Genomic DNA, 17,227 nt, shown 5'->3' on the forward strand with positions numbered 1-17,227 from the left:
CCTTACTAAGAAAGGGATAAGATTGAGCCAATGGTTCCCAGAAAAAAAAATCCACCATGAAATAAAGTCCCCCTGTAAAAGATGGTCCCATGAAATAGTCCCCCTATAAAGATAGTGCCATAAAATAAAGTTCCCCTGTAAAGGATGGTGACATGAAAGAAGGTTCCCCTGTAAACGATGGTGTACTCAAAATGCCCATGTCTACATCATTACCTTGCAAGTCCGAGTCGCTGGACTTTGGGCTGCTTCTTGCTCTCCGCTCTGTCTTTTTGATCCCAGGTCCACCTCCGCTCCCACCTCCGACTCCTCCACTGCTTCCAGCACCGTGCCCTTTGCCGTAGCCATTGTATACTGTGGCACAGTTGTTCTTGTAGATGGTGGAAGGTGGACTGTTTAGGCGGTTCTGGCGGTCAATCTGGCGGTCCTTCAGTTTTTTGTGTGCTGGCTTGCTATACTGGTCTTCTCGAGTGATATAGCTCGACATTCCATACAGTGGGATAATTTCTAGAAGGAATGTGTGTAATAAATACAAGTTCAGTCTACATTTGCCACAGTGAGTGATTAAAAGGTCAAATAACCTGACCCCTGGAGGAAGCAATGCAAAGAACTGCTATATACATTATAAAATATACTTTAAAGCAATTCTGGGTCCATTATACGATCACAGGATTTGTGTGGGATAATCAGTTATTAAAAACAACAATTACATTTATTATTTCCCACAAAGCATGGAGAAAAATGAAGACAACAGTTATCCTCAAAGACTTCATTGACTGGTGAAATTACAGCTAACCCTGATCTTGCCTTTCTCAATGTCTTCAGTAGATGCAGTACATACAAGAGAACAAATGAAATATCACTTTACATGTATACACAGACCACTATTTGTAGAGATACAACCATGTTTCTATCAAAAAGTACAGAGTTAGCATGATATAAAAAGTTATTCTGGCCAGGAGGCGGTGGCGTACACCTATGATCCCAGCACTTGGGAGGCAGAGGCAGGTGTATCTCTGAGTTCGAGGCCAGCCTGGTCTACAGAGCTAGTCCAGGATAGGCTCCAAAGCTACACAGAAACCCTGTCTCAGAAAAAAAAAAGTTATTCTGGGCATTAAAAAAGGTCAACAATTGGAAAAAAATTATTAAAGAGGATAAAATGACAAACAGTTGTTATAAGTAACCAACGGTATAAAATGAACGGACAAAGAAGTGTAAAAAAGAAGAGCCACATTTGCAATCTGCAGCTAAACTTAACAGGAGCCATTTTGAACCGCTTTTGGAGTGATGGGTGGAGTCTCACTTCACTGTGCATACTTCTAACTGGTAAAGGAGAACACAGGAACTTGCAATAGTTCTTATGATCTTAGGAGAAAGATTTTATTTTACTCAATTAATTTTTTGATTTTATGTATATCATTATTTTGCCTGCATATATGTTTGCACAGCATGTGTGTGCCCATGGAGTCCAGAAGTGACAGGCTCCCTGGAACTGGAAGTGCAGATGATTAATGAGTGACCCTGTAGGGCTGAGGATTGAACCCAGGGTCAGTGCTCTTAACTGCTGAGCCAGCTCTCTAACCCATTACTCGTTTTTTTTCTTAAAAAATTATCTTTTATTCATGTGTGTACCACATGTGTGCCAGAACTGCAGAGGCCAGAGGACAATGCTGGATCACCTGGAACTGGACTCCCGTGACGGGGCTGGGAACCAAACACTGGTCCTCTACAAGGGCACAGAGTACTCTTAATCAGCGGGCCTCCTATCCAGTCCAATTAAGTGTGGTATTTTTAAATTATGTTTTGGCATCAACAGAAAACGACAACATACAACATAGATAATATGTCCTTATCTCTTTTCAGGAGTCAAAAGACTTCTCAAGTATGCAGTAACTGCATCAATTATATATGACTTGTGAGCATGAAATGAAAGGACTGACCATGATTTCTAGCCCAAAGGATGACAGTGCTGAGTAGGAATGCATGGGAAACTCCGTAATTCAACTAATTATGAAATTATTAATAGTTCTTTACACAGCTTCATTGCATCTTTCCAAGACAGCCAGTGTGGACTAGAGAGTGTGAGAAAACAAGCAGCGCCATAGTGAGAGATAAAGTGTTTAGGTGAACTGTATGGCACATGGCAGACGCTGGCCACGGTTCTAGACGGCACAAGGCATTACACTTGACAGTTAAAGCGGTCACCGTGGGTAGCAATGTAAGAGCCATTTCAGACACGGTGAGGATTCCTAAACTTCCATGGTCCCAGGAGTCAATGTTTAATTGCTTTTAGCTACACACATTGAGAGAGCAGAGAAGGAGGCTCCACAGATGTTTCTAGAACATGAACAGTTTTTATGCCATCTTTAATTTGAAGCTAAAGGTGGCACTTGCCTTCTGTGAATGTTACTATTCAGTGTTGTTTTAGTTTAATTAGATCAAAGTACACTATGAAATGAAGACTAGACAGTGCTTATCTAACTCTGATGATGGTTTAAATCACAGCGTTACTTTGCTAAGATTATAAAGCCATCATTTATACAAGAGTAACTACCAGACATCATAGGGAACAACTGCTGAAATAAGGCTGGTCAGCAGGCATCAGCAGAGTGTGAGTCAGGGGCAAGACTGTGCAGAATATCAGTGAAGTCGCAGCCAACTAAACCCTCTGACAAACTTCCAAATATTTAATATGGATTATGACAAAGCACTAAATACCTTTTCACAAATTCATTAACTGAGTGAGATGGTACATGCCCATAATCTTAACACCTGGCAGGCAGAGGCAGGGTGAGACCATGTCTTAAAAAAAAAAAAAAAGTTAACAATTTTTTTCTAAATGTCTTCATACCATGCTTGATTTTTTTCTGCTTATGTCATTAAGAAAATAAAGATCAAATTAGTAAATGGTTGATGTGGGGCGTGATATTTACTTCATGTTTGGCTGTGACCTTCCTACACCCTTTTATGAAAGCATGTTAAATTTCTTCTTACTAACTACCAAATCAAACAAAATAACCATATTTTATTCGTAAGTGACAACAGGATATTTAATTAAAATATTCATCTCAGGGGTGGATTGGAGGGGCTGGGAGGGGAGGAGGGAGGACAGGGGAATCCGTGGCTGATATATAAAATTAAATTAATTATAAAATAAGAATATTAAAAAATATTCATCTCAGATTTCTCTTTTGTTCATAACAAAAAAAAGAGACAAATGCCAATGTGAGAAGAACAGAGGAGAAATAGGGAGAGAGATGTTGTGCTGTGCTCAAAACACACAGGGAACTCGCTCCAACACTATGCAGTGTAAGAGGACGCCTCTGAACCAACATGACAAGTGTCTAACAAGGTGCAATGCTACAATTCAGAGGGAGAGGGGCCTTTCGCGAAGTCCGAGAGCTGAAGTCAATTTCCACCTCCCTGTTCTCTGGCTTCCGAGCGTCCATTTGGATAGTCAGAGCTCGAAACTGAACCCACATCAGAACTTCCAAAGACACAAGGCCAAGAACACTGAGACTCTCTTCCTTTCAACCTAAGTATTTGCCTAACAACCAGTGACACTGTGGCCAAGACAATTGCTAGTCTCAAACTAAAACCAGCTGCAGGATGGCCACACCAACAGCAAGATGACTGTTGAGTTCTGCCAAGATATATCTTTCGAGAAACCCAAAGGATATTGAGACTTCATAATCTTCTAACGTTTTAACGGGGCACGAATCATTTCAATTTCCCTTCTACTGGCAGACCATGGTGATGCCAAAGAAATAACGGGGCCCAGCTCTGCCCGAGGCCACTCTTACATAAACACATAGCAGCAGGCATAGGAACACAGGGCAGATGGCTACCTCACTTCCAAAATAAAGATGAGCTATCCTACTCCTTGCTCTTGATGGGGCGGCCCCAACCAAGTCAAATCCAGACAGTGGAGGCTTGGGACGGCCCCGTGAGTTTTGTTCCAGTTAGGTCTCTTTCTGCCTTGCTTATTCCACAGGAGAGCAAGCCTCGAGGCCTCAAGTTGTCGGAGGGCAGCAGTTTCAGCAGACCCGTGCCAGCTGTGATGACTCACCTTGCTCACTATATATTGTGGGGGGCAGATGGTGCTGAGGGAAGAACTGTGGTGGCATGTCTCCAGGCACGGTGACAGGAGGGTAGTAAGCTGTGTGCGAGTTCTGAATGAAGTGGGGGTGGTGAGTCAGATAAGGGGGGAGGTGATGGGTGGGAGACATGGCTGAGGGGTAGCTCGGTGGGTAACACTCGGGAGACTGGGGTGTGACCACCACCCGGCGGACTCCAGTACTGTCTTCAATCACCTAAGGGAGAGAACACAAGGACTGGATATAATATATGCCATCAACAAGCACACCCATGGATATGAAAGTATTATTAACTTCCCTGTTAATTACACAAAGGAATTAGTAACTTCCCCATTAACTGAATGAGTCCAACTCCATGAAACATTTTGGAAAAACCACTATCTTGCTACTAAATCTTGGATTTATCATATAATTTTTATGGTCATAAAAATTTTACTGGAAAAGTAAATTGAACATCTGTTTAACCTGAGGTTAGGAGTAACTTTGTATACAACTATACTCAATGGTTTTTTTAGGAAGAGATTCTATGGTCATGTAAGAAGTTTCCAGGGCTGGGTTTCTTGATTTGTCTGACAATGTCTACTCTATATCTGCTTTAGGACACACAAGTTCATGTATATCAGGAAACACAGGGAACAGTGATGTCAAAAGCCATGGAAATACACTAAAACATCATTTACCTGGACTAAGGATGGGAGGGGAAAAAAATCAAGAGATTCCGCCAATGGAATAACTTAAGCAATCTCAAGTTAGGATGATCAGATTTGTACCTAGCTGTCTTGATTTCACCAAGAGCTCTGGCAGATGAGACCAAGCAACCTGTCATCTCTGGGAAGTCAGCTAGGGAGGAACAATGTGACAGTTAAGAACAGCCCGGCCAGTGCTGTGCTACTACATTACCCCAACAGTCTAGATACTACACAAGCAAGGATGCAGTCCGTACAACAGACGCCACAATGGAAAGGCAAATCTACGAGCTGCCATAGGAAGTGGAATCACGAAATGACAGTTCCAGAAGGCGACAGGAGCTTCACAGAACTGCAGGACTGAGACAGCTGAGAGATGAACTCTAGGTTGGGGGCCTCTGAGAAAGAAGACTGAAGAGTAACCTCAGGAGGTTGAGGCTACAGCTCAGTTGTAGAGGAAGGGCCTGGCTTTGGTCAAACTGATGAAGAACAAGATATACAAGTACGTACACACACACACACACACACACACACACACACACACACACACACACACAGTTAAACTGGGAATCTGGGACCAGACTCACCAACATTTGATCGAATCAATTATTTAATAAAATGAGGCATACACTCTGACAGGCAGGCTTTATTATTGGTTTCTCTTTCTTTTAAATGCTTGAAATTGAAATTGTATATTGAAATAGATTTTTGCATTGCCTCTCAGGAGGTTGATAACAGGACAAAATAAAATGATTTCATTGTGTCTAACAACAAAAACACACCCTATGCTTAGCTTCAAAACAACAACAACAAAACAACACAGTATTGCTAAAGCTAAGCTGGTGAGTCTCTAAGTGTATAGTCTACAGTTTAGTGTACAAAGTAATTCTGACTTGAAGTAACAGCCAATGGTTGGTCTTCATGTTAAGAAAAGAGGAGGCTAGAGAGACAGCTGGGTAGTTTAGAGCACATGCTGCTCTTCCAGAGGACCCTGGTTTACTTCCCAGAATCCTCATGGCAGCTCACAAGAGCACAGATCTCCACCTCCAGGGATTGGATGCCGCCTTTGGACCCCGTGGACACCTGCACACACATGGTGCACATACACACACACAGGCACACATACATGCACATAAATTAACGTGAAAATTTCTACTGTACTCGTATTTCATTAAGCTCAACATTCATTCCCTGAAATTGAAGCTCTGAATCATTCTCTCTCCTAGAGCTCAAGGCAATCTTCCTTGTCCTTGCAGTTTTGAATAAAGCTAGCCACTTCCAGAGATTAGCCGGCCAATCACATCAGCTACTTCTGAACACGCAGCTGGTATTTACAAGTCCATGTGTAGGAGTGTCTAAACCAGGATACGGGAAAGTGCAGGCACAGACTGACAGTATCTATCCTCAGTCTAAAACATGGAGCACAAACACACTGGTCTAGAACATACTTCCTACAACTGCAATATCAATGTGGATGTTTCTTACCAGTGATACAAAAAAAAAAAAAAAAAAAAAAAGCCTCTCCCAGGGCTCTCTTACCCTCTCTACCTTCTACCAGCTATTAGGAAAAGGGGAAGGCACATTCTAGGTGTCCATCTTCATAGGATAGTCATTCAATCCTCAAAGCTCAAAGAAGCAAAGAACTTCCAAACAGTTCCCCATTTCCTCTAGGTGAAGCCACATGGACGTCACTGATGTAGTAAAGCTGACAGAGGCCACTTTCCATAGTAATTGTAATGAAAATAATTCATTCTTAGCAGTTCATGATTACTGGCTTGCTATAAGCATATTTTTTTCTAAAGTTCATAAAAAAACTAAATGACATGCAGAGCTGAAAAACTGTGTTCTTACTTTTATAAGAACAATTGTCCTTAAAAAATTGTTCCTAAAAGTTAATAAAGTAAGAGGCTGGAGAGATGACTCAGAGGTTAAGAGCACTGACTGCTCTTCCAGAGGTCCTGAGTTCAACCCCAGCACCCACACAGTGGCTCACAGCCATATGTAATGAGATCTGGTGCTCTCTCCTGGCATGCAGACAGAACAGTGTATATACATAATTTAAAGAAATATTTAAGAAATAATAATAATAAAATAAATTTATTCTGAAGGGTAAATTATCTTTACACACACACACACACACACACACACACACACACACACACACACAACAGGTTTCTAGGCAGAAAATTAAGTAGCATTACAAAGCCGCAAATTGATGCACATATAAAAACTGCCGGAATCCCTGTTCTAATTATTCCGTGGTATCTGTGGAAGATATTTACATGTATATACATAATAAGACACTTTCAGAAACCTGCTCTTACCCAAACCAGGTCTGTCTTTCATCCTCCCCAAATTAAGTATTAATTTTAAACTAAGTATAAAAAACAAAAACACACAGTGATAATTTGCCTGCTGATGTTTTATAGCACAAATCACAGCACACTTTACTTACCAAATTTGGTTGTGAACTCTACCTAAGGAAATTATTCTCAGGTTTCCCTAAAGAATGACCAAGGCTGAGGGCTTAGTTAAGAATGCAACTTCAGAAATGGTAGTAATAAGATCCTTTGTTTAGTAAAAGTCATTCTCATATATGTATATAATAATTATATATAATTCTAGTAGAAGAAATCAAACATCTGAGAAATTCAATTTAAAATACCCAAGGCAACAAAATAGGCCTTCAATCTCCACAGATAACTACTGAAAAACAAATTCCTTTCCTCTTGTGGTGAATGAAATTATGGCATGTCTGGAGGCAGACAAATCACATATCAATTCAGCACTGACTTCCTAGCACATACCACTGCTAACCACTGGATACTCCAAAGTGAGGAAACTAGCCGGGGTTTCAGTAAGTGCCATAACAAAAGTCCAAATGCAACGATTTCAGAAATCAATGGCTCAATGAAAGTGCCTCTCACGCATCCCCAGGGAAGCATAGAACACTGGGAAAAGTGGGGTGCTCTCTCTCTCAGTAGCCACCTACTGTGAGCTACATTAAGCACGCCACCAAGCCCCAACTCTTAACTCCCTGTGCTGAAGTGTTCATCTCAGAGAGGCCTCAGGATGTGTATTCAGCTAGACTCCATCCAGAATCGGCGATCCAGTCACCTTTCATACACACCAGCCTCGATCCACTGAAGAAAGCCAACCTGAGGGCCAACAGTGTCCAGACCTGATTATGTCATCTGAACTTAGCGCCACCACATGCTTCTCACCAGCTGGGCCCCATCTCTCTGTGCCCATCCTCACCTTGCTCAACAGCTTTTGGTGCCCATCATCTGCCTCCAGAGAAGGAACAGGGGAAGGACTATGAAGTCTGACAAGTGAGAAAAACTTGTAGGTGCTGTGCGCGCTTGCTGTCCTGTACCAAAGGCACAGCGGCTGGTGTAGGTGCACCTCATTAAATGGCTGGACTTGTGTCCTACTCACACAAGTGTTACTGTATACATCACCAAAAGAACCATGAATAAAATAAAATAAAAAAGAGAGAGTGTAGTCCAGAGACAGCGGCTAAGGGGGTCTCATGGGAACAGTGTGCAGGGTGGGGTGGATGGGTGGGGCTAAGAGAGAAATTTCCAGCCCAATCCCAGCTGTCACCTGTAAGTTCCCTGTCCACTGGAGAATTAGACTTGAGCTTGCTGTGTCAGACAAAGGGAGACAGCACAGAGTGCTATTAGAATGCAGCTAGTGACGTTCGTTACCACGCTGGGGTTTTTACGATGGTCAATACATCACTTCACCATGTGTAGGATTACACAGAAATTATGTAGGCTGATAAGTCAATATGCAAACAGTCAACCACTCAGAGTTAGGGCACATGTGTTAAGAGACATAAAAGGCTTCAAGGCACAGCCAAATGCACTGACTGCCTACAGTTGCTGTGCGTTAATGTCCTCAACCTGAAAGGAGCCAGGATACCTTTAGTTGCTGGAATGGGCATGGCGTATGCCATTACCAAAACCTTGTCACAATCACCTTTACCCATGTCCATCACCTTACTAATCCAACAATCCTGAGGCACAGTGCTATAGAAAGCAAGGGTACTGAACGGAGTCAATACAGCTCATTCAAATATAGAACTTTCAGGAATAAAAATCTATTTTAATTCCAAAAGTTAGAACGGGTCTTGTAAAACACATATAGTTTAAGTGTCTTCTCTTGTAAAAGAAAAATGCTTAACTGGAATGCTCCTTGGGGACTTCAATAAACTCCTTTATTCTCAAAATGCTTGCTTTCTATGCCCACCAACCTGCAAAGGTCCAAGACTAAAAGAAGCTGGGAGGGAGGGGCCAGAAGGAGAACAGGGCCTGCTTCCTGCTCGGGCAGGGCCTGGCAGCAGAAAAAGCACACCGACGGACACAGCCTGGATTGCCCACAACCAGACTGGCTAGCAGGGCTCACTCAGAGCTGTGCAGGCACAGAAGCCTGGGACAAAGTGGGAAAGCAAAGAAAATTAACTGACCATGACAACCAAAGACAATGTAATGACTTCTATATTTTATGTATTAATTTATAGTGTATGGAGTGCTGGGAACAGAACCTAACACAGTAAGAATAGGATGACCATGGTCCTAAATTCTATATGAAAAATCTTCAAGTGAGATTAAGTAATTTGATGTAAGATGAGTAGTTGGTAAGCGCCATATCCAAAGTTGACTAGATACATCACTCCATTTCCATGAAAAAAAAAATAAGTCAGACCAAATTCATCCAATAGGTGTGACACTGGGTACGTGCAGATAAAATGATACCTTAAATTTCTAGTCACTCCTAAAACAGACTTAACACTGCTTTAAGGAACAAAAGGTCCTGTGGTTTAACTGTATCTGGCATTAAAGCAGCCCTCTCCAGCTACCCAGGCATGGTCATGTCCTCAGGACATTGGCAGACTGTTCTGGAGGTACCAGTACATGGAATCAAGCCCTCTGCAGCCAACTCAGTAGGCAAATAGCATCCTCATAATAGCGTCCGCCTCCTTCAAGTACTCACTCATGGCCATGCTGTTAAGGGAAGAGCACAGATAGGCCTTCAAGACTGGGGTTGATATTTGACAAAGATTACTGAATCAAAAGAGAAAAGCCAGCATCTGGAATTCTCTAAAGTCCATACTTTGTCTTCTGTGCTATCCCACTAGGATTTAGGAACCAGACATCAGGAAATGGAGCAACAGCTGTTATTTCAAATGTAATGTGTGTGGTGTAACAAATAATTCAAAAACCATTTCTGGATGTGATGCTATTTCAGTATCAACACTACCATGAACATGAACTGGTTCTGGAGCGCAGTACAGAACAGCATTCTAACCAAGAGAACAGTAAATGCCAAATGTCTGTGTTCTGTTAGGGTGGCATTCGAGACTTAATTATGCTCTCGAGTAATCATCATTGTGAAGTACAAAATAAATAGAAGAATTGCCTCATTTCAGATTAGAAGGGGCTCAAGATGCCCTCAAATTCTTCCTTCTCGCTGTGAGATAGAAATGACCCCACCACACAACATGTGTTGACAAATGCCTGTGACATGTCAGAGAACTAGGTATCAACCCACTGATGAGCAGTAGTGAAAATATCCCCCACTATGGAGCTCCAGTGTTAAAATACAGCAAGGACAGACAAGCAACTAAGAGATCCATCTTAATAAACCACTGGCTGGCACAGGTTTTTCTCTGTGTGTTCTCCAGATGACCCTGTATAATCCCATGATGCCAGGATCACAGAAACAAATGAGAGAAATACAAGAGAAAATACTGGGCAGGGAGATGGAGAGAAGGCACAGAGAGAAGAAAACTGTACACCACTCTGTGGCAAGAGTCTTCTGCGGCACACTCCTATAGTTCTGTAATTGTTCCTCATACAAAATAAAGCATAAATGAAGGATGAAATAGCCACCAATCCACTAACAGTGGAAAGGGAATATACCCAGGTGCTCTTCTCTCTTCCAGGCACACTCAATGCTGTAGAACAGCCCCCGCTTCTTACAAAACAGAGTCTTCAGCAGACCCAAGGCTCGAGAGCACCCAGTTTCCCTATGACAGCAGCCAAGGGAGTCAGGGCAGAGGGCAGCCTCTGCACTTTCTGCTCATGGCTTTCACAGTGCTCCTGGTGGAACAAAGCAGTAGTTCACCGATAGGCTATGGTCATAAAAGGAAGCAGCCTGGGCTAATGCTTACATATAAGCTCATTACTCCGTGACTTTACCTAAACGGCCCATGGCTTCTCCACAGGGGCTTCAATTGCTGGCCAAGTGTGGAAAATAACCAACTAAAATTTTTAATAAAAATTTTATTACACTTCCTTATTGTGTGTGTGTGCATACACACATACATACATGTAATCTCATGTGCAATAATGTATATGTGAACACTAGAGGACAACTTGCAGTTGACTGTTTCCTTCTCTCATGAGGGTTCCAGGGACCTCACACAGGTTGTCAGGCTTGGTGGCAAGCACATTTCCCATTGAGCCATCTTTGCTGGCCCATAAGTCAAATTTAGATGCATTTTTCTTTCTATTTCTTTTCTCTTACCAGGCTACAGGTTATCTAATTCAGTGCATACTGACCATTCACGAACATTCCCAAAGGATGGACAGAGGTAAAGCGAATACCTTTGTTGTCAAAATGAAAAGACGCTCATTCTGGCCAATTACTTTCTTTGCATCTGTCATCTGGGAGAAAGAGCGGCTTCCCAAATGACAGGATACCCACTTGGATGGTCAACCCTTTCCATATGCTTTTGAGATCTTTCTGTCAACATGAAGCTTTCCTGCGACACTTGAACAAGGCATCAAAAATTATTACTGCAAAAAGTGGAAAGTAAGGCTCACAGCATATGCTTAAGACATTTTTACACATAAACTGTCCAGAAAGGTAATGATGGATGAGGAAGAAACCAGAGCACCACAGCCAATATCCAATGAAGGACCCTGCTTCAGTCTGCATGATGTGCTCAGCAGGACAGTGCTGGATTGACCAGAGTGGTCTTTTCATTAGGAAGCCTATGCCGAAGGCCACAACTTCTATTACCTCAAGTAGGCATCCATGTACACAGCAAAAGAAATGCAAGGGTGAAGTGGGAAGTGATCATGAATCTGGGCAGAGGTCTCCATGAATGGCCACATTTTTCCAAATGTACTACTAGTCCTGCGGGAAATGCTGTGACCCTTGAATACAGTGCCCAACCAGGAAGTTATTTTCGTTGATACTTCATAACTATAATTTTGCTACTGTTATAAATCTCAATGTAAATGTCTGTTGTCCAATGGTCGTAGGAGACCCACGTGGGAGGGCCGTGACCCTCAGGTTGAGCACCACACTCTGGATGTTTGTAGATGAGGACGGTGACAGTGGTGATGAGGAAAAGGACTAAATTCCCTTGGCGATGCTCATCCCTGACGGCCAGGCCTGTCAGGGTGGCAATCACCATGGAAACAAGGCCCTGGCACATCTGTGAGGCAGTTTCTGTGTGCAGCTTATCAAGGAAACCCTACCCTAAACGTGGGTGGCACATTTCACAGGCTAGGACCCCAGACTGAACAAAAGAAGGGAAAGAGCAGGCAGCAGCATTCGCCTGTTTCTGCTTCCTGACTGTGGTGTCACATGACTAGCCGCTTCACGCTCCTGCCTCGTGCCTCGCCTGCCATGAACAGTGCTGCTCCTGTCAATGGTTCATCAGAATGAAAAGGAAACTCGTGAACACACCGTCTTAGTACCCATGTGTGCTTTCTAACAACTGAGCTTTCTCTCACGTTGATAAAGCCAGGTGAATTTTTTCTCAAATCTTTCTCAACTCCATAATCCAATCAAAATTAAAGCATCATGCACACACCCCAACCGTGTGAAGTCCTTCTTGTCAGAAGTCACCAGTCACATGACAAGTTCCCAGTGCTCAGGCCACAGTGGCTTCTGGGTCCCTGGGGCAGTCTTGCTCACCTAAAGAAATGCAGGCTGGGGCACTGACAGCACTTCCACACGGCCTATCACTGTGCCTGTCCGTCCGTCCGTCTGTCTCCTCTAAAGTTACCTTCACATGATAGTCATGAGCAGTTCATGCACGTGACTACAGAATGTATCAGTCTGTCTTTTCAAGGCCCCTCAATAGCCCACCATTTTCTGCTACAGTCAAGAGTCTCTCCACCCTGAGGTGCCCGGGTGGTAACACATCTCTATCTGCTTTGCCTCCCTCCCCATTTGTCTTACACCAACAGAGCACCCACACACAAGTGGCAGGTACTTATGTATTGCAGACACATAGCAGGTGCCCTGCACAGTGGCACTCACACTGCCAGGCAGGAGCTCCTCCGTCAGGGCAGGCTCTGGCACTGACTTGTAGACGGCAGGCAAAGGAAAAGAATCCAGTACACCCAGAAATGCCTGGTTGCAGTCTGACCCTCCGGTTCCTCAGATGTAGCCAGATGGTGAACATTACAGACATCACTAATCACTCAGCAGTGTGCAATGTCACAGAAACTCCAGCTACCTCTGCCACACCAAAAGCACCAAGGGGGCAGGCCTTCCCCCGGCTACTGTTATTATTTGCCTTTTCAGAGTAAGTTTCACGCTGCCTCCCTCTCTTTGCTGAATATGATCCACACAGCACCAAGTCCATCCTTTGGAAGCGTCTGATTCAGTAGATTTTAGCATAGTCACAAGCTTGAACACCATCACCACTACATACTTTCTAAGCAGTTTCATTACCCAAACACACACCACAGCCACCCGTTAGTAGCTGGTCACTCTGCATCACTCCCTCCCCAGACCCTGGCAATCACTAGGTCTCGGGGGATTTGCTAACTGTGGATATTTCATATACACAGGATGGCACAGTATGCAGCTTTGGGCCCAGGTTCTTTTCAATTCAGTTCTTTTCTGTTACCTGCCCTGTTATGGTCATCCATCCATTCATAAGCTGACAGACACGTGGGTTGTTCCCACCTAGAGGTCACTGTGATCAGCTGTGAAGAACATTTGTGTACATGGATGCTGCTACTGGGTCATATGGTAACCCTGCTTCACCATTTGGGACGGTTGTGCAGAGTGGGTCAACTATCTGACACCAGCAGGTACAGTGGAGGAGTGTTCCTTGCTGCCTTGGGTGGGAACTGTTGGTGCGATCTCTCTTTAGTTACTACAGCCTCCTCAGAGTGTGCGATGCCACTGAACCTTTTCCACCACATGGAGGCTGTCTAAGCCCTTAGACTGTTGTTCTCTTTGCTTGACAGGTTATTTTGCAGTGCTGGATATGCACACAGGGCCTTGGGTATGGAAGGTAAAAGCTTTGCCACTGAGCTATACCTCCGGTATCTGGTTCATTCAGATAGTGTTCTGCTATGTGGCCCAGGCAGGGTATTTAGACTCTCCGTCCTCACGGCCCACTTTTGAATTATGTTGTCATTTCACTCTTGAGTCACAGGAGGTCTTTACATTTGATAGACACATGCCACTTCTTATAAAATATATATGTATATGTTTTCTTATTTTTAGATGTCTTTGAACTTTTCTTTTGATATCTTCTGCAACACACAAAAATTCAATTTATAGGCTGGGTAGTAGTGGTGCACGCCTTTAATCCCAGCACTCAGGAGGCAGCCTGGTCTACAAAGTCAGTTCCAGGATAGCCAGGACTACACAGAGAAACCCTGTCTCAAAAAAATTCTATTTATAAACAGTTAATATCTTTTCTCTTTTTACTTTATGATTCATGCTGTCATATCTAAGAATCCATTATAAATAATAAGGTGATGAACATATATTCCCCAAATCGTGTAGTTTTAGTATTAGCTTTGTTTCCAAACCATTGTGAGCTGATGTTTATGCAGGATGTGAGGTGAGGGTGAAATGACACTAACGTTGTAGGTGTGAGTATCTAGTCATCCAGCAGCAATGTTGGAGATGATCGGCTTCTTTCTTAAACACACACTTAGAATGTTTCATTACCTGAAGATATAGACCATTCTGATACTGCTATTGTTCAGATATTAGGTACTCTATTATTCTCCTTGAAAATCTCTCATATAATTATACATCACTTAACAAAAGGATATGCTCTCTCCTCTACTGCTGGTGGGAGTACAAACCTGTACAGGCACTTTGGAAATCAGTGTGGCAGTTTCTCAGAAAATTGTGAATCAATCTTCCTTAAGACCCAGCTATACCACTCTTGGACATATACCCAAGGAATGCTCAATCATACCACAGAGACACATGCTCAATTATGTTCATAGCAGCATTATTCATAATAGCCAGAACCTGGAAATAACCTAGATGCCCCTCAACTGAAGAATGGATTAAGAAAATATGGTACATATGCACAATGGAGTACTACTCAGCAGAGAAAAACAATGACATCATGAAATTTGCAGGCAAACAGATGGAACTAGAAAATATCCTGAGTGAGGTAATCCAGACTCAGAAGGACAAACATGGTATGTACCCACTCATAAGTGAATAGTAGATGTAAAACAAAGGATAACCAGACAACACCCACAACTCCAGAGAAGCTAGCTAATAAGGAAGATCCAAAGAGGGATGCATGGATCACTTTGGGAAGGGGAAATAGGTGAGATCTCCAAGAGTAAACTGGAGATGAGGGGTGGGCAGTGGAGGGTAGGTGATGGGGGATGAGAACATAAGGGAATGGGATGGTTGAGCTGGGACAGGGATGGAGTGGGAAAGCAATGAAAGAGACACCATGATAGAGGGAGATATCATAGGGATAGAGAGAAACCTGGTGCTAAGGAAGTTGCTAGGAATCCCCAAGGATGACCCCAGCCTGGACTACTAGAAATAGTGGAGAGGGTGCCTGAACCAAACTGGCTTGTCCCAGTGATCAGAGAAGTGTCTACGTTAACTGTAATCACAGAGCTTTTCTCAAATGTCTGATGGAGGCAGATGCAGAGATCCACAGTCAAACACCAGGCAGAGCTCCAGGAGTCCAGTCAAAGAGAGAAGAGGGATTCTATGAGCAAGTGCATCAGGATCATGATGAGGAAACCTGGAGAGACAATCAAACCAGACTAGTGGGAACTCATGAAAGCTGGATCAACAGCTGTGGAGCCTGCATGGGACTGGACTAGGCCCTCTGCATGGCGAGACAGTTGTGTAGCTTGATCTGCTGGCAGGGTGGGGAGGCTGGTGGTAGGATCAGAATCCATCCCTGGTGCACCAGCAGGCTTTTTGGAGCCCACTACCTATGATGGAACACCTTGTGCAGCCTTGAGGCAGGGGGAAGGGCTTGGTCTTGCCTCTACTGGATGTGCCTCCCCATGGGAGGCCTCGCTTTCTTGTTGGGGAAGTGGGGGGGGGAGTTGTGGGGGGAGGAAGGAAGAGGGGAATCTTTGATTGGTGTGTAAAATGAATGAAAAAAAATTTCTTAAAGAAATGGCTGTGTTCTGAGAAATGCAATGCGAGGCAGTTCTACCATATGAATACCACAGAGGGTATATATGAAAACTAAGTCAGCTACAAGATTCCTGGAGAATATACTCTTTCAGAATCATCATCATCATCTGTGAAGTATGCCACTGGCCCAAATGATATGCAGTATGCATCTTACCAACTGAGCTATCTCCCCACACCCAGGCTTCATGTATACACTCACTAAGAGCTTACTGTATGGCAGCCAGTGCCCCGTGTCTTAAGCTTCAATCCACATGAAGTAATGACAGTTCTTAGGGAGATATATAATGTATATATAATATATATGTATATGAGTATAATATATATGTATATATAATATAAAATGTATTACACCCTTTGGTGTTCCAGAATGGCTGTTTCTTAAAGGACTACCTCTACCAGGAAGGCCACCAGGCCAGAAAGGATGGCTGAACTATTATACATACAAGAGCTCTGAGTATTTACAATGGCAAAATAATGAGCACAAACACACACAATTAAGAGATGAAAAGTTATGGTCTACAGACAGATTTTTACCATGCTGAAATGTGGTTGACAGGAAGCCATGAAGGTGAATACAGCTGAGTGGCAATTGTCTCACCTACCTAGCTATAGAACTCTAATTTTAAGTGGGCTCCAGGCCTGAGTAAGACACCCGTGCATGACTCAGGACTGCACACTGGGAAGAACACAGAACTGACAGGTTCTCGGCACTCCTGACAGATGTCCAGCTACAAGGAGACTTCTCTTGGCTTTTACAATTCTTTCTGTACCGGCTGATCTTATGTCAACTTGACACATAAACTAGAGCTGTCTGAAAGGAGGGAACCTCAGTTGAGAAAATGCAGCCACAGGCTCAGGTTGTAGGGCATTTTCCTAATTAGTGATCGATCACAAGGGAGGCCCAGACCATTGTGTGGTGCCATCCCTAAGCTGGTGGTCCTGGGTTGAGCAAGCCATGAGGAGCAAGCCAGTAAGCAGCATCCCTCCAATGGCCTCTGCTTCGGCTCGTGCCTCCAGAATCCTGCTCTATTTGAGTTCCTG

General features: G+C 43.4%; 1 protein-coding gene across 2 annotated transcripts in view; it reads right to left on the bottom strand.

Annotated features, from left to right (window-relative positions):
* Window positions 1-17,227, bottom strand: part of Fndc3b (fibronectin type III domain containing 3B) — a 302,204-nt gene that overhangs the window by 120,530 nt on the left and 164,447 nt on the right. For both annotated transcript variants that reach the window (XM_036190746.1, XM_036190745.1), the window contains exons 5-6: window positions 4,067-4,310; window positions 214-504 (exon numbers count right to left, since the gene is read on the bottom strand). In XM_036190746.1, coding sequence (XP_036046639.1) covers window positions 214-504; window positions 4,067-4,310 — 535 coding nt within the window. The remainder of the gene's footprint in view (window positions 1-213; window positions 505-4,066; window positions 4,311-17,227) is intronic.

Source organism: Onychomys torridus, chromosome 6 (assembly GCF_903995425.1).
Source record: "Onychomys torridus chromosome 6, mOncTor1.1, whole genome shotgun sequence".
In the NCBI taxonomy this organism is placed as follows: domain Eukaryota; kingdom Metazoa; phylum Chordata; class Mammalia; order Rodentia; family Cricetidae; genus Onychomys; species Onychomys torridus.